General features: G+C 34.2%; 1 protein-coding gene across 2 annotated transcripts in view; it reads right to left on the bottom strand.

Annotated features, from left to right (window-relative positions):
* Nucleotides 1–4825: 4825 nt before the first annotated feature.
* The window catches only part of LOC138692777 (tyrosine-protein kinase Dnt-like), a 508961-nt gene continuing 494251 nt past the window's right edge, over nt 4826–19535 (bottom strand). The window contains exons 10-11 of one of the 2 annotated variants that reach the window (XR_011330129.1): nt 10307–19133; nt 4826–6676 (exon numbers count right to left, since the gene is read on the bottom strand). Coding sequence is in view for 1 of the 2 variants with exons in the window: in XM_069815980.1 (XP_069672081.1) it covers nt 19022–19133 (112 nt within the window). In the remaining variant the exon portion in view is untranslated. Of the gene's footprint in view, nt 6677–7690; nt 19134–19535 lie in introns of those variants that run through there. The other variant, XM_069815980.1, reaches the window with a different exon arrangement.

The following is a 19535-nucleotide window of genomic DNA, read 5'->3' as shown; positions in this document are numbered from 1 at the left end:
ATATTTTTAAAGTTACGGTAATTTGAAGTTGTTTGTAATTTTTTTTAAGGTAAAAGAATATTACAAATAGAGAATGAACTATTCAGAAGTATCATTTCTTTAATTGGCTAGTGTTCTGAAGATGAAAGATGAGTGTAAAGGAGAAAAATTCTCTCCGGCACCGGGATTTGAACCCGGGTTTTCAGCTCTCTATCCATTAAGCCACACCGGATTCCCACCCCGATGTCGGATTGAATCCTCTTAGTTTAGGGCGTCAGCACGTAGAGCTGAAAACCCGGGTTCAAATCCCGGTGCCGGAGAGAATTTTTCTCCGTTCAGAATTTCTGCACGGAAATATCATAATGTACTTCGGTACATCGTAATAATATATAATGTTCTGAAGCTAAAAATGTGTTGTTAGTTGCTTTGTACACATAATATTTTTCAATTTTTAACTAAAAATGGCATCATTCTTATGCACTTATCACAAAAATTGTTACAAATCATACCACTTTAGGAACTTGATTCTTTACAGTTTAATTGTGCATCTTAATGTACAGGCTTGAAGAATTTACAAGAGTGGTGTGATTTGTAACAATTGTTGTCATAAATGAGTAAAAAAATGTAATTTTGTAGTTAAAAAAAAAAAAGACTGTACGAAGCAACTATGGAATTCACAACACATTTTTAGCTTCAGAATACTAGCTAATTAAGGAAATGATACTCCTGAATAGTTCATTCTTTACCTGTAATATTTTTTTACCCTTAAAACTCAAGAATAATGATATTTTACAAACAACTTAAATTAGTATAACTCTGAAAATATTGAGATTAGGACAAATGTTTATATGACATTTTTTGCTCAGAATGTCTTCGGAAATAAGCTCCGTAAGGAATGGTAAATCCTTGTGAATCACCCTGTATAAGCAGATGGTAAATAGAATTACGAAAATATGTCATCACAAAATAACCTATACTGATGTTAACTACTCCACTTACAAGCGCAGCAATAAATTCAAATAAATTTATATAACATATTACATAAGAAACGTTAGCAAAATAAAATAGTGAAAATATGGTACGGTATCGTAAAATACAGTGAAGTTCGCCTACTACGCTTATAGGAATATCAAATTTCAATAGATATGAATTCTACATAAAAACTAGATCAGCCTTTTTCCAACTTGTGTGTCGCGAGAAAATCAAAATAGTAGGCCTAAAGGTTGTCGAAGCAAAAATTGGAAAAATGAAAGTTAAAAGAGTATTTGAAAAAAAAAAGTAAGTCCATAAGCGCCAACTTTCAGCTAACACGGCACATCAACATTCAGTAAACGCAGTGTAGGCGTGCGATCGTCAGAGAGGACACGCAACCAGGGTTGCCAGATCGTAAAATCAGACTATCATAGCAACCTTGAATTCAATTCAACTGAATCCAACACTGCGACCTTATTAGATCTATTGCGCTGACCCTCAAGCTAGGCACATTCAACCTTTTTCAACATGTGGCACACTGAAGTTTTACTTTAAAATCGCGCGGCACTCATAATCTAAACCAGTCGCTCTTAACGAAGGAGGATTTTTTTTCATAAAAAACGTAAAATAAAATATTTTTTAAGGTTAATCAATAGTGATACTTATGGCGGAAAATGTCGCAGTTTGGGTTTTTTTTTCGGGGTTCTCCCATTTCCACATATTAGGCATCCACATTATTTCGTCGACATTCCTCCATTCCGTCATCATTCCATAGCATTTCCCGAATGCCAGCTGGTGACACACGGAGGGGACTGGCCTAGGGCTGAGTGGGGTTGTCTGCTCTAAACCTGGATACGCAACGAACCTTAAGGTAGTCCGCCGGTGTGTTTCGTTTTCGTTGTTTTTTTTTTTTGGTGTGAATTTTGTTGCTTTCTGTGTTTATTCTGTCGTTTTGTCTTCACAGTTCGTTGTTTCCTCTGTATTTTCTTGTTTTCGGAATTTATTTTTTCTCTGTGTATTTTGTTGTTACATTTTCTGTATACTGTACTTTGTTTATCTCTGTATTTTCTTGTTTTCTTAGTGTTTTTTGTTGTTTTCAGTATGTATTTTATTGTTTTCTGTGTGCATTTTGTTATTTTAGGTGTGGATTTTTCAACACTCTTCAGCTAAAAATCGCATCGCAGGAATAAGATCCGGCGAACGTGCTGGCCATTGCGTTGGTCCACCTCTACCAATCCATCTTCGTTGTACAGTATATGGCCGCATCCCAACATCCTTCCTCAAGATTTTCTATACAGTTGACATAGACAGACCAGATTCTGCACTGTATCGTCTTGTTGTTTTGGTTGGACTGCGTAAGAAAGCTTCTTGGACAGCAACTATGTTTTTAAGGGATCGGCCTGTACATGGTCGACTGCTGTTCGCTTTGTAATTGTCAGCAATTGAGTGGATTTCGACGAACTTGTCATAAATGTGGTAAATGGTTGATGTAAATAGTGGATGACTGTTGAAGTAGGCTTCACATTTTTTTGCGAACCATTGTGGCGGACCGAAACATCTTCATCCATCTTTCGTCTTTGCTCCAAGCTGAATCTTGCAGCCATTTTTAGAACAGAGGTGAAAATAAATGCATTGTAACCATGGAAATACCATGACCTACCTATTTTGAAGAAACGAAAACATGTTGCCTCAAGGTCCTGTGTATATAACTACATAAATATAAACTGAATCACTACCCATATATGTGCTAACATTTTTAATTATTTTAGACACACTGTGTATATTACGTTCCCCTTTGTAATGTTAGGTATGTATATAAGATGAGTCAAAAGTCGTTTTCCCCAAACACTTCCTTACATTTAATTATATTCAATTTACATTTAACTAGATATTCCTTTACAGATTTTGTTCAAAATGGAGGCCCTGTTTCTCGATGCATAAATTCACAACGTTTAGACACCAATTTACAAATGGCAGAACATAACTCGCGATTTTCATCGATTTCCACGAATGACTGTTCGATCACGTGTCGCAACAGATGCAGATTCTGCAGTTTCTGAGTAAAAAAACATCTTCAGTTACCCCACAGAGAAAAATCACATGGTGGACGGTCGCATGATCTGGGTGTTGTGCCACGACGGCAAATCCATTCATGGAATTGCTGGTTCAAGAAGTCCTTCACTGGTGAGATGGTGCTCCATCCTGTAGCCATTTCAACTGCATATCGGCAAAACGAAGACTGTTTTCAAGGCATGACATCGGAAAAACAGTTGACGCTCGAACATGGTTGCGAATCCATCACATACTACACCAGCTATTCGTTTATTCAAGTTACGAGATCTGTATATGTGTACAAGTATGACACCTAAGAACGAATATTGGGGAAAGCGACTTTTAACCCACCTTGTATACAGGTATTGTCGGACCATCGGATCTGTGCCCCTTCAGCGCTGTCGTCGTTCTTGGAAAAGTTAACGCCTCTACTCACTCCAGTCCACCAGCTTTCCTCCCACCACGTCAAACTGCAGGCCACGAACCTTGCCAAACTTCCGTCAAACAGTGTTATGTCTCTGGAATGTTGCTTATTATTACTTGTGGGGTTAATTATTACTTATTCATAATTTAATTTAAGTAGATCTAATGAGGCTGATTGACTACTACGATTATTTGGAGATAATTATATGATTACAGTGGATATTTGTTGGTTAAATGGAATTTACGTGAAGGCAATCTATTTCGTTTCTAGAAAGAAATGTTTTTTTCATAAATACTTTTTCTTCGTCTTATTATCTTGTTAGGTTTGAAACGTGATCTTGAAGGCCTAATAAAATTATAAAATTGTAGGAATGAATGACCACACAGTCATGTACCCTCTTTCTTTCTCATCCGGGCTAAGGACCGGCTATGGCGAAGTTAATACATACTACGATCTTATTTACATATTTACATACTATAACAATACTGATAATGTGCAGGAGTTTTAATTTATTCTTATGGAAATAATTTACATAGTTACAAAAGACCAAGACTTGTATTATGCATGAAATTACAGAGGGCATATCCCGGACATATCTGAATCTGAGTCACTACTATTGCTGCTGCTGTCTTCACCCAAGTTGATAACAAATCTAGCTACTTCCTCTTCTATTAATCCGTAACGTTTCTTTCCCACCTTGGAAATTTATTGCTTTCCTCGCAACCTTCAATAATTTCTTCGAAGTCGGAACTTCTTTCTGCATGATATAAAATTCTTGTATCTTTCTTCTCAAAATACATCGATGCATATCATCTACAAGAATTAAAGGTTCTCTTGGTCTGTTCCTCCCTGGTGAATATAGCTTTTCATCTCCTGCACAGACTTCCTCTCGCCTGATTTTCTTTATTAGGCGCTCTGACCTGCCTATATAAATTACATAAAAATTTTGTATTATATCAGTATTAGTTAAGTAAGTAATTTTAATACGTAATCAATTGAAATAAAATAAGCCTCACCTGTGATCGCAGCTGCTCTTATCGTTACCTGATTTATAGGAAACAGATATTGACCTGTTTGTTTCTCTTCATCGAAAAATGATATTACTTGCTTAATAATATTTTTTTCACCACTCCGTGCTACAGTATTGATGTTGAATTGACAACACTGGACTGCAAGTGCAAATAAACTGAAGAAGGTTCAAAATTGCGAGTAGTGGGGGAGAGAAAGGGAGAGATAGGAATGCAAGGAGGGAAATGAATTACCGAGGCTGAGAAGGAATTAGGGTTCAGTTCGCATATCTTACGGGGGCACAGATCCGATGGTCCGACTATATATCAGTTATCAGGATATGGAGGTCGTGGTTAAAGGAATATAGGCCTACAAAAGACAACACTGGAATATACAAAACTTCAGTTTTATTACTTGACGTATATACAAGAAAGTACGTAAGACCACGTCTTTTGTATCACTATGAAAAAGTTGTTTTTATACAAATGACTACAATAAATTATTTTACTATTTTTGTCATACTTTACAGTATTCCTAATATGGTATTCTTTTCTTTCACACATTTGTAAAAAAAATTCACATTCACTTTCAATTACAAAATATTATACAAAACTTAAAAAGTTTTATCACTTGCAAATTTACATTCAATATAAGAAAAAGCCTTATAGTTTAGTTATAAATGCAGTCATATTTATAATATTTACAGCTCCATTGATTTGTGTGGTGTTCAGCGCAAAGTATGTACTCGTTAGGAAAAACCATTAGCAGATATTCATCATGCTTAGCTCTGAAAGACAAACTATAGGCAAGAATACAGCTTAAACCATAAACTCTAGCTCGTAAAAGAGAAGACATTAATACCCATGATTCTTGGTAAGAAATGGTAATATGAGGAAGAAGAGCAAGGCAAGGTTATGATCATGAATAAAATAAAACAACTCCATTAAGATTCAAGTTAATGTTGGCCACGCCATCTGTCGTCCAAATGAGGAGCGAATTTAGAAGTTTCTATACTGCGGTCTGACAGGCGACGTAAACATTGCCGACAGAGGAAGGGAGAAGGATAATTGCTATTCAACGAATGGCAGAGGTCTCATCTTGAAGTAGGGCGGTCTGAAACGTTGTATCTCCACGCAACTTCAAGATAAGCTGGAATGTGACCTCTATCATTGGTTGATTAGAGTATCCTTCTCCCTTCCTCTACCGGGAATGTTTACGTCGCCTGTCGTACATTATGGAACGCAATTTAATACATGTGCGAAGAATAATAATTACTATAATAATAAAAATAATATTACAAAAAATATCACCATTAAGCCTTAGTTAGTTTTATGTAAAATTATATTATCAAGAAACTATTGAAACTCGTAAATTGAATTGAACAAAATTCGTGCATTAGTTTGGGAAAAATTCCTTTACAGAAACATGACAAAAATTTAACGTTACTAAAGGGGTACATGCTTTTTTGTTATAACGTTTTGTGATATCGCAATTATTCAGTTCCTTTACCATGTTGTGAATACTATTATCATTTACAGTTTATTTCCTTGACGTATTATTATAAAAAGGTCCTAAACGAAATAATTTAATATACCCAAACAGGATAATGTGTGTAATTAAATATAAGAATGTGTTCGATATACGGTACATCAATTACAGCTGTGATTCTTCAAAGTATTTATCGTTCTGTAGTTATCACTCGTTCCTGCTTCGCAATTGTTTCTTCCTAGATAGAGAATTTAGAAGGCCATGGCGGCAATTACGCTATGAATAATTTTACACTACCAACACAAAATTAAATAGAGAAACTGTTTGGTATCATTGTTTATAATTCCGTGTTCAAATAAATTACCAGATTCACGAACATTAAGCAATGAAGAAATTGCTTCTATACCACCAATAAATAAACGTTCTAGTTTAGAATAAAATATTATAACCTCAAATATTCATCTAATTTTGTTTCGTTAATCATAATTATACAGCTACTGTCAAATTTTTACTCACGAATTTCATATTACAGGATGCCATGTCATCCAATTAGGCCTAAATATTATATTAGATTAGTAAATTAAATATATTTTATTTTTAATAATGTGTTATGATCTTGTGTTTATTACTTAATTATTCTATCTGCGAAATAATCCAAATAAATATTACTCGGGGTTTTGATTTTCCCTACATAATTTTTTTGTTGCAACGAAAGTTACTGGTAAATGTACCGGTAAATCTCCAATTGTCTGCCTGGTAGAGATGGGTAAAAAATAACACAACAGTTATTTTGGAACTGTTCCGGTCTCGGAACTGTTGCAAAAATGAACAGTAGGTCGGAACCTCCTGTTCCGAAATAACAGTGTTCCGACTCCGAGCTGCTCACTTGCCCAGCTGTTGCGAGCTCGCAGTACCGCGTTGCACAAGGTATGTTCCGACTCCCTCGGAACTGTTGCAAAAATGAACAGTAGGTCGGAACCAAGCCCCTACAGTCTCGGCTGCGCGAAACGAGGAAACCGGGGCAAATTGAACGCTGCGCTTGCCGCCATATTGTTGGAGAGCAGACAAATAATAGCAGTGCGTAAATCACGCAATTTAACGCTGTGATGATCTAAAATTGACATATTATGGCCATTTTCGACGTTTAACGTAAAATTAGGACGAAATAAACATATTCAAATTTTCATTCATATGTGTTAGAACATTAAAGAAAAGAAAATACGTATGCAGCAATTTATAGAAAACATACTGATACATCCATAAATAGGCCTACACAATACACATTATAGATTGTATAATTTTACGATAATCAGCAAATTGTTAGGTTTCTGAGAATCTATTTTATATATTAGCATATTAACTCTTAGATCACAAGACATAAATATATGCACCTTGATTACACAAGTTCTTGTTATAATCAAATTCCTAAGTGAAATAAATATGCGATAATCAGCATAGACTTGTTGTTAAGTTTTGGAGAATCAAAAATAAATTATATTACCGGTACTTTTAGACCACAGGACATAGGTAATCTGGCAAAATATAATATGCGAAGGTAGCCAAATTACATTGAATTCATTCTTCAATTAATAAAGGGAATGCTATCAATTATAAAAAGTATCGGTACCTAATACATTGCAAACAATAGGTAACGTGAAGACCTAAAAACTAAACAATCACTTTATGCAAGATAAAAAAACCACATACTTTTTATGTGTGGATTTTTTACATATTGTATTTTTATTTTAAATAAATAAAATAGATATATTATCATTGCTTGCGGAGTGATGGTACATAATTTTTATGCACATATGCAATATCAATAAGATGCCATTCCTTGCTTTTGTTAATAAAATATATCCGGCAAAATGTAAAAGAGTTATTTATAGGTGAACTCTGAATCATAAATTCACAAAGGAGGCTTAGCTATTATAGCTATTTATTTATTTATTATCTGTATATTTATTTATCCATATATGGATCTTGAATGAAAGTTTATTATCTTGCAGATAAATTCATTTACACAATAAAAACAAAAAGTTATCTTTCCACTAATGTTTTAACATCTGATGTGTAAGTCTAAAATAATTCACTCAGTGGGATTTCTCTACAGTCTGATATACTTGTACTAACAATTAAGTATTCTTTATTGTCGTAAACTACTGATTGATTTTTAATGATATTGATATTGTAACAACAGAGATAATATTATATCGTACCTTTTGCAAATAGCTTGGAAAATTAAACAGGGATGGTATTATCGCCGCGCTCTCATGGTTAACATTCGGCAGGTCTTTGAGCGGCCTCATGCGTTCGGCAGGTCTTTGAAATTTAATTGTATTATTGTTTTCAATTTCTTGTGTCGCTGCTCCAATCACTCGCCTCAATTTCAATAATGCAACCAATAAGCTGCTTCAGTTATTATTAAATGACACTTACTTGTCTAATCCACGTAGACTAAACCCGAGGTTGCAATGTCTTGTGCTGAGGACGAACATTAAGGTATGCGATTAAAATTATTATTAAAGAGTTATTATTAAGAGTTAAGAAAGCCAACGTACTCGTATATGAAATAATAATAATAATAATAATAATAATAATAATAATAATAATAATAATAATAATAATAATAGCCATTTAACAATATAGCAAACTAGTGCTTATTCTTATCGAGAAAGTAGACGTGACAACGTGACGCTTAGAGTGAAACCTACAGAGCAACAATCGGTCGGCAAAATTATTTTTTTAAACCACACCGCACGTTATTGTATGATGCCGACATGTTAACCATGAGTCCGCGGCGATAATATATCATCTTTCAAAATTATATTGCCATTACTTTCACACTATTCACTAAAAACACCCGAGACAAAACAAAGGACAAGTATGACAATCGTGTTTACCGCTCTATTTCTACCAATAGCATGGCGGCGTAAACATGCGCAGACTGGTTTCAATTTTGGACAGCACACCAGCGCTCGGTGTGAGTCTAGTATACTATTATAACGTCTTTGGTCGGAACCTCCTGTTCCGACTCCGAGCTGCTCACTTGCCCAGCTGTTGCGAGCTCGCAGTACCGCGTTGCACAAGGTATGTTCCGACTCCCTCGGAACTGTTGCAAAAATGAACAGTAGGTCGGAACCTCCTGTTCCGACTCCGAGCTGCTCACTTGCCCAGCTGTTGCGGGCTCGCAGTACCGCGTTGCACAAGGTATGTTCCGACTCCGAGATAACAGTCGGAACGTCGGAGCTTGTTCCGATGACAGCAGCAGTTACACTGTTCTCGTTGTTCTTTATGTTGTACTTGGAACTTCGTTGGATGAAGTTAGTATTTGAAACTCTCACGTGGTTGGAGGGGGGCGCATGGAAATTGAAATCCTTGCGGTGGCGCGAACTTTAATATCAACATTTGTAAGACTGGCCAATCATCTGTAATGTTATAGTAAGTATTTAATAATCTGTAATATTCATTCCCGCTTTATGGTTTATTTCACCATTAGTTGACTAATTCTGTTTTATAAACATTCTACAAAGTCATAAAGTACGCATACTATTATTAATTCATTGATCAGCTGATTCTATACAAAGGTTAAAGTCGTAAATGGTAATGAGTGGTTTAGTTACAATGTCTGTATGTCGTTTGTTGAGGTTAAGTCTGACAAGCACAAGTTTTTGTGCTATCTTCTCTGTTATCAAAGAACGACAAAAATGTTGTAGCATTATTTGTTGGAAACTACCCATATAAGTACTGATTTGGAGAGCGATGTTTAATGCGAAGTTTAAATTACACTTTGGTAAAGATGCGATCCCAACATTTTACTAACCCACTGCGGGGTTTCCAGGTTTCAGTGCTGCCAATATATATCTTTTTTATTTATGAAATTGTAATATTTATTATTATTATTATTATTATTATTATTATTATTATAACTGTGCATTAAGAAAAGTAAAAATAAAAATTAATGATTTGTTTTTTTTTTTTTTTAGTTGGCTACCATATCTTTATAACTTTATGTACGAAAACAAAGTGTTGTATTCTGTCCTTGTAGTCAACAGCTGTGTAATTACTAACATTAAGCTTTTGAGTTCTGTCCGCATGCACAGCAATTTTCCAAAATCGATTCGAATGTGCATTGCAGTGCCATCTATAGATAAGAATGTGTACTATGTCATGCCTATGAGTGCTCCAGTGTGAGCTGCATGGTGTTATTTGTCTATGGTGAAGAGGGAGGGTACTGTACCGTTCGTTTGAACGACTCAACGACTCCGACTCATCACCACTGGTGACTTATTTCGGAACTGTTATTTGGAACATAGTATTTTTTCGGAACCGGAACCGTCGGAACTGTTCCGGGAAAAGAACAACTTCGCCCATCACTACTGCCTGGAATCGGAACTAATTGTAATTACGTAGGAAGGAACGCTACAAATTTAGCAACAATGAAAGACGTTAGTTAGATATAATCTTAAAATATGGTGTTGTCTACATCTTTAAATGAAGATTTCCGAACAAAACTTCACCTTTGTTTAAGTAGTTAACATCCGTTAAGTTTTGAACGAAGTAGGTGGATCCAGCTAATAAAAGAATAATAACAATACTTTCATTCTAGGCTCGGCATACCGTGGCAATATATATGATCGCTTTTTCTATGCCGAACATAACCTTCATGGCAGCTGGTTAAAAAAAAGAAAGAAAAAAAAAACCGAACGAATACCGCATGGCGCATGTTGATGAAAACAAACTACATAATAATAAAATACATTCACACAATCTTTTTGTGCCGAGTTTAAGTACAAAAACATAGCTCTTTAATTACAGGTCCTGAGAGCCACATCATAAATCATGTTATGATTTGTCTTGCCTTGTCCTGTCCGTTTTAATGCTTTTATTATACCGTTACAGTTCACGCCTTCGGCTCGGCACGGCACGGATCTTCCATTTCCTACACGTTTAAGCAAATGTCACATACACGACTCGGCTCACATTATTATTATTATTATTATTATTATTATTATTATTATTATTATTATTATTATTATTATTATTATAGTTATTTAACTACGCTGTATCAACTGTTACACGTTGTCTTGCGTTGACAGAATTACTGATAGAGTGAACTGGTATTTGGTAAGATATATTCCGAAAATTATTCATGGAGTTACCCGATATTCGCCTTACAAATGAAGAAAGACTCCAAAAAACTTAAACCAAGTAACCAGTCTAAACGGAATTCGATTCCATATCGGAAGCCATTATTATTATTATTATTATTATTATTATTATTATTATTATTATTATTATTATTATAGTTATTTAACTACGCTGTATCAACTGTTACACGTTGTCTTGCGTTGACAGAATTACTGATAGAGTGAACTGGTATTTTGGTAAGATATATTCCGAAAATTCTTCATGGAGTTACCCGATATTCGCCTTACAAATGAAGAAAGACTCCAAAAAACTTAAACCAAGTAATCAGTCTAAACGGAATTCGATTCCATATCGGAAGCCATTATTATTATTATTATTATTATTATTATTATTATTATTATTATTATTATTATTATTATTATTAGCTTTAAGCATGTCTTTCGTGGAGAGGCGATTGTATTATTCCTGCGAGAGGCGATTCGTTTATGTTTGCTTTATTAGTTTTAAACACGATAGGTTTTTGTTAAAACAGGAGTTTGTTGAAACGGCAGTACTAGGAGAAATAAACAAACGTTGTTAAGATGAGTTCAAACGAGGATTCGGATATTTAAAATGCTGTAAATTCTGCAATTGAATGTTTAGTACCATCGAAATCCCGCGTTAAGGTATGAAGTGGAATATAAAAAATAAAATCAATTCTATTTTATTTAATTTTAGTTATGGATCACATTACACAACCAGTTAGGTAATAGTAGTACCATTACCTAACTAGTTGCATAATAGAAGTATCATTACGTAATTAGTTGCGTAATGAATGTGTTGCAACATTTTTATTAATGGTGTAAAGTTCGCATTACAAAATCAAAATAGATGAAGTGCTTTATTTGAAGCATACCGGTATCTACATTAATGAATGTTTTTCCTAATATATTTTATTTTTTCAAAGCTGTAAATGGGTGATTTTTACTTCATTAGCCTATTTTGTTGATTAGTGCTCTCAAATTGATTTTAATTATTCACACTTGTAAAAAGTCTTAACTACTGTATATTATGATAAAAATATTACAGTATTTTTGTTTAATTTCCCCAGAGACATGGAAGTTTTGGCGTCTTGATTTTAACGCCACTGCAGAAATAGTCTTGTCATTTAAATTTATCACAACATAAGTAGTCGTGAGACGGTATTTAATAAAAATTTTCTGATCTCTATTTGGGTGCAAATTAGAACCTATTTATGTATGAAAATTGTTCATTTTATAGCAAACCATGGATAAAATTCGTATTTGCTCATTAGGATAGAGGAAAATAATAAAAATGTGTTAATTTCACTTAAGTATGGTAAATTAAAGGCAAATTTTCTTATTAAAAATCACATAATGAAAGAATACAAAATGGACATTTTAAATATGGCAACAAAATGGCTGTCACTGCTAAAACTAAAGTAAAGAAAATAAAATATCTCGTTGATGGGATAGGTAATTTCGCTTTAAATTTATCACAACGTAAATTATCGAGAGAAGGTATTTACGAAAAATATTATCCCTATTTGGGTGAAAATAAGCACTTTCTTATTTATGAAAGTTATTCATTTTATAGCGAACCACGTATGAAATTCGTATTTGCTCCTTAAGATAGAGGAAAATAATAAAGATATGCGTAATTTCACTTAAGTATGGTCAATTAAAGGCCAAATTTTCTTATTAAAAATCACTTAATGAAAGAATACAAAATGGGCATTTTAAATATGGCAACAAAATGGCCGTCACTGGTAAAAGTTTTAGGAAAGTATAGAAAAAGAAATAGTGATATGCCTCTTTGATGAAATAGAAAATTGCGCTTCGTACTAATCCCATCTCGATAACAAGAACTCAAAATGTAATACATAAAACTAATCATAAAAGAAAACAAAGAAAATGGAATTTTTTAAATTTTCTTAACCTCCATACTATGAAATATGAGAAGAAGGAAGACTCGTTTTCTTCCGATTGGAATGTACAGATTAAAAATTGTTTTCTGTACAAGGAACTTTTTTTTTACATACTTCACTCTTTTATGTACATTACAGCTTCCTTCCTCAATACTAAATTGAAGTCACATGCGCAAAATTAACCAAATGTTTCCCAAAATGAGAGAAAACAAGTGCCAATCTTGATTATCACTAATTTTGGAATGAAAAATGTATCATTTAAGATTTCTTATGGTATGTGAAATGTTCATTTTTTTACACCTGTAACTTAAACTAACATTTTAATTGAGGACCGGTTTACTTTTTGCGCACATAACCTCAATTTCAGATGAATATAATTGCAAAAGTTATATATCTATCGTTACTATTTACAATTAATATTATAAAATATGGCTGCAATGCGCATGCTCCAAATCACCACACAATCAAGGTACAATAGGATTCTATCCATATTTGAGGACACAAGAATCCTACAAGGATACAAGACTAGATAAGGAAGCTAAGTTCAAATGGCATTGACATCGCCTCATAAGGCAGATGTGATATGTCTTGTAACCATACAAATGAGACGTCATTCATAGGCCAAGATGTCTGCAACACACACTTCACGAAATATGCATCATTCACTTCACTTCAAGCTTAAAAAAACAATAAGAAATAAAATAAGTACTTCTTCCACTAAATAATATCGTGATTGTTCCTTCGAGCTATTTTAAGTTTCTTAATCTTCGTCATCATTTTTGTGATGTAGACCAGGAACATCGACTTACTTATCGATGTGTTGAAAATGAGTATGTTGTGGGGTTATGGGAAACTGACCCTTAAATTGATTAACATACTATCGACTGGCCAGTTCAAAAGGGAAGCAACTCAAAATTTAAAATGTTTAGGAAACTGCATTTTAAACCTTCTTATTGCTGTGAAAAAACCAATTAACATACTCTAATTTGAAGGTTGTAGTAAATATAAAATATAATTAAAAGAATTTGGCGTCATTTCTGGGATCCTTGGATTTTTTTACAGCGCCATGAAACTTAAAAATGCAGGTTTCCCAAAAATTTGAATTTTGAATTGTTTCCCTTTTGAACTGGTCTGTCGATATACAGGCTGATTCACGAGGATTTACCATTCTTTACGGAACTTATTTCCGAAGACATTCTGAGCAAAAGAGTCATATAAACATGGGTCTTATTCTCAATATTTTCAGAGTTACGTTTCGTTATTGGAACGTATTGCTGTGAACGCGTGATCTTGGTCAGCGTGCAGTCAGCAGCCAGGGCGAACGCTACGGAAATCAAAGATAGCCGTATGCAGTTACGTAGAGCGACGAGTGCCGTTCACAAGCGTGCGGCCAAATGTACTCAAGCGGACGGCGACATCTTTTAAAATGGGGTATAAACTCTCCAAGACTGTAAATTAGGATGCAAAATTGAACTGCAAATAATTAAGTCGGTGGAAGTGATGTGATTTGTAATAATTGTTGTGATAAATGCGTAAGAATAATGCAATTTTCTAGTTAAAAATAGAAAAAGATGTGTTTACAAAGCAACTAAGGAGTTCACAGCACATTTTTAGCTTCATAATACTTGTCAATTAAAGAAACGATACTTCTGAATAGTTCATTCTCTATTTGTATTATTATTTTACCTTCAAACTAAAGAAAGAACGTATTTTACAAACAACTTTAAATTAGTGTAACTATGAAAATATTGAGAATAGGAACTATGTTTATATGACATTTTTTGCTCAAAACGTCTTCAGAAATAAACTCCGTAAAAGACGGTAAATCCTCATGAATCACCCTGTATAGAGGGGTACTAAGTTGTAACTTTCGCAAGAGTTAAGTATCAGTTCTTGTCAATTCTATCACGGTTCTTGACCTAATCAGAGACCGGGAAATCCCAATTAGCCCAAAATGTTTTGATGTTAATATATTTAAAGCTGGCCATATTGACATTTTCGAAAGAAATAAATTATATGTTACTTACAACTTGTGCATAACATACTCAAATAATATAGTGTGAAGTGCACTGGTTTTCAAATATACCACCTACTATTTTTATATTAAAGGATAACTACTGTTTTTAATGTTGAAATCCAGGTTATATTTACAAAATACATTCAGAATAAGCCCACTTTATCAAATTCACTCTATTCGAGAAAATGTTTTGATCGCTGCACAAAAAATAAAAGTAATTTTCGGAAATGAAATTTCAGGAAAAATATAGCTATTCAGGTCAGGGTGTACTAATAATATCAAAAACACAGGGGAATTTTCTTTCTGCTGTTGGAAATGAACACAGGAATTCAGAAGTTGGAAAAAAATCAGAAGTAGGGAAAAAAATCAGAAGTAATCAGAAGTAGGGAAAAAAATCAGGATGAGGGAAATTCCTCGACACCGTCTCCCCCAGTATAATTCTGAGTCGACATATTCCTTTTCTATTTCTACAAGAGGCCTCTGATTGTGGAGACGTTAACAACAATTGAGAATAGAATAATGACTAGCCTGAATATAGAATTTTGTCTTTTATACGTAAATTATTATGGGCTAAGGGATATTTTACACTTTCATTTACTAAGATGATAATAATAATTGTGCCTATCAAGTGCAAAACTCGCCGTATCCAAAATTAAAAAAAAAAAAAAAAAAAAAAAAATGAGTTACATGAGATGTTGTACTTCTTGCAGCACTCTACCTACTGATCTAGTCGGTTTGTGCAAATCTTGTCTAATTCCTCTTCCATAGAACTCAGAAAACTACTATCAAATGCAAAACTGTCCATATCCACAACGGTTTTTCCTGTTTTCTAACAAATCACTTTACCTGGATAAGACGAGTTTTCCATTTGATAACCTCAATTGTTGAAGCCACACTTTAAGATTCTTCTGGTCTGTGATCCTCAGGGCAGTTTTCAACTAAGAAAGAATACGAGAACCATAAATGAATGCAATTTTTAATTAAATTATTGGTGTTCCTATTTTTATAAAGATCCTGTCTTAACGAAGTTTCAACGGTTTTAAAAGTTTCCTGAATAACCCCATACGTTGAAACATGAAAATATATTCCGATTTTTTTTACTAACAAGATATTTAAACTAAATTTGAGATCAATATAGGACTACAAACAACTAATTCACATACTCCTCAGTGAAGTGCACAATGCTAGAAGAACCACACAATTATCAACACTTCTTTCATACATATCTCACAATGATACAACAATACGAATACCTAGACTGCCATTAAGAAGTTTTTTGTTCAATCAGAAGGTTCTGCCATTTAAAAAGGCACCACAATATAATGTAATAGGCACAATAACACAAGAACCCTCTGGAACACGTTACATCGTTCACAACAGATCTGAAATATTGTACAGGCCGTAACGAACCAAGTCCTGAGCACAATAAAGATAGTACTGGTACTCAACACTCTTCCTGTTCAAAAATACAATAAAAACAGAAGTCACTGCAAAACGAGAAAAAGGTTTTATTAGAATAGACCTAAATTTTCGATATTTCTTAATTTAATAATTATGTTTTTAATTTCTGACTCTTCTTTATATTCCATAACTGATATTAGTCTGCATGACGTCAGCGAACGCATGCATTTGAACACACATCCACAAGCACTCAATTCTCATACACTGAAGATATATTTTTTGGATTTCCTTGCTTCGAATCATACTCCAAACACTCTAAATTTGACATTATGGAGAACTACTGTACTGTATTACCGCATTTACTCGAGTATAACTCGCATCTTATTTTCTCAGTATCAAATTACAAGAAAAAAAATCCCCGCGTATATCTCACGTTATACGTGCATCCTTTCGAAGGACGTTGTTGTGAAGACTTTTTAAAAACAGGCATCGCAAATGAGTTCGATGGGAGTCAAGATGACGAAGTATGGGCTGACGACAACAGTGACTATGAATAAGGTGAGGTCGTCAGTCGGCATATTAGATCGTTAACTGTATGCGGATATAAGAAGAAATAAGCATAATGCGTGTTAAATACTTTGTTTTTCAACAAAATCTTTCTCACAGAAAAATCTGCGGCTATAACACGCACCTGAATTTTTTCCCCGCATTTTCGGTAAAAAAAAAGTGTGCGTTAAAAGCGAGTAAACACGGTATTATATTTCGACATCGGATTTATAAGCACTAAAAGTTAACACTTTAAAGAGTGTTATTTAAACCTAACTCCAAGTTAGGGATATACGTCAGGCAACAAAGGGAAACATTGAAGGAGGAGGATTCGGTCCGGTACTGCGGATTGAATTCGACGCAGCTCAGTGCTCAGAGCGCTTCGTACGTAGAACCAAGGACCCAGGTTCGATCCCCGGTGCCGGAGCGAATTTTTCTCCTCAAATATTAATTATCAATATTAAGATGTTATTCTGTGGGACAAATTAATAAAACCTTTAATAAACCCTACCTGATGCTGATATGTAAGTAGCAGTTACTGTACTACCAATGACGGTATCAATACAAATTACTGCAAATATTATATGAGATTAAAATTCTGAATATTAGAGACAAAGAGGAAGGCAGAATATAGGAAAAATTGGAGAATGCTGGGTTTGCAGTGAAAAACCTGTCCTTGGGCAGAAAGTAATGAATGAATGAATCCTGGAAAACTTAAATTACTAATATTTTCAATTCTCTTTCTGCAGCAAGACATTTCTCGTAATATCTTAGTACCAAGTAGAGGGTTCAGTACACAGTACATATTTTCTGAACGACATCAAACATTAGAAACTGGAAGTGATATGGCCGGTTAAGTACAAGAACACAATAACATTCGTTCATCTCTCTTCATAGTGGGATTGCCTGTAGCAGCAGCAGCAGCAGCAACTGTCTTGCGTGAAGAGAGTATTTGCAACATGGCACTGTCTTGTCGATCATGGCAGGAGAACACATTATCACGTGTGGAATGTTGCTGCTTCAGAAACACTCATCTGAGGACAAGACTTCCATAATAAGACTCGTTCTTAATGGTTCACTTAATACCAACATGCAGATTTCACTAGTTATGCAATATGAAGAAAAACTGGGGGACACTGGCTCCACCAAGCGATCCTTTGGCAAAAATCAAAACAGTTTTATTTATATAAATTTCCAATCTTATGTATTTACCTCAAAATAAAGGCTTAAAATGACATCCGACATAGCCTCCTTGGATTTCTTTTTGTGGGGTTACGCAAAGGATATTGTGTACCAGACGCCAGTTCCCAATATTCAAGTCCTACGACAAAGAATTCAAGACACCACCGCATCAGTTACTGTGGAGGTATTAGAGCGGACATGGCAGGAAATCGATTATCGCCGTGATATCCTAAGGGCGACAAGGGGGGCACACATAGAAGTGCATTGAGGTGCTAAAAACAAAACTTTGAGAGATTCTCTTTCACGTGAAAAAAACAGAACTGAGATACCTCGTTTCATTATTTAGTTATTTACATCTGAAGTTGTAAAGACAATTTATGGATACGATGTATATAACAGTCTCATAAAATAATATTAAGTGTGTCAGTTTTCAATAAAATTTTCACAAAGTCAGTCCTAAATCAGCACATTATAGACAACTGTTTCTTTCTGTACTGTGGTCAAAAGATATATGTTGATTTATATAATTCAGCACTTACGAATTAAACGAAGCTGGGACAAATGAGTCATTCATAAACCATTGAATGTTCAGCGGAAAAATTAAAAAGAAAAAGAGTAATTTCAATGCGACATATTCCCTGATAAACGTAACTTTTCTGGAGAAAATTTCTTTTAATTTCTTACTCCAAATAATAAACGAGTTCTCTTTTCATAATCTCCTAACCTCAAATAAGTATTAGAGAAATGTCATCTTCAGTACAATGGCATAGTGAAATCGGTGGACCAAAATTCAAGGCAAGCTGGTACAATGTGGCACTTTCTCAATTACTAATAATTGATAAATACCCGATATGTATTCTTGTGGCAGGTGTCTTCATACGTAACGTGTGAGCTGGGTATAGAACTCTTGTAGACAGGTGTGAAGCTGTGCGAACGTCGGTCGTTCGTCTGGACTCATCGCCCAGCAATACGCCATCACAGCAAATCTGTACAGAGAATAAAACTGTCAAAAAAGTATCTCCCAAATTAAAAAAAAAATCACGCGTAACGTAATCAAGATGTGATGAAACAATAACACTAACGAAAAAAATGTACAGGGTGTTTCAGAAATACTTCGACAAACCTTAGGGACATGTTCCTCACACCAAAACAAGAAAAAAAAAGTTCATATGAATATATGTCCGAAAATCCTTATCTGACAATATCTAAAAGATGTTTCATTATGTTCTTTCATTAATAACTAAAAAAAAAAAAAAAAAAAACTAAGAGTTTCGGACATATGTTTATATGAACTTTTTTTCTTGTTTTGTTATGAGGAACATGCCCCCAAGGTTTGACAAAGTATTTCTGAAACACACTGTATATATGGGAATTTTCGCGTTCACATA

Source organism: Periplaneta americana, chromosome 2, assembly GCF_040183065.1.
Source record: "Periplaneta americana isolate PAMFEO1 chromosome 2, P.americana_PAMFEO1_priV1, whole genome shotgun sequence".
In the NCBI taxonomy this organism is placed as follows: Eukaryota; Metazoa; Arthropoda; class Insecta; order Blattodea; family Blattidae; genus Periplaneta; species Periplaneta americana.
Note: the sequence above shows the minus strand (reverse complement) of the source record. Positions and strands in the feature narration are given on the sequence as shown.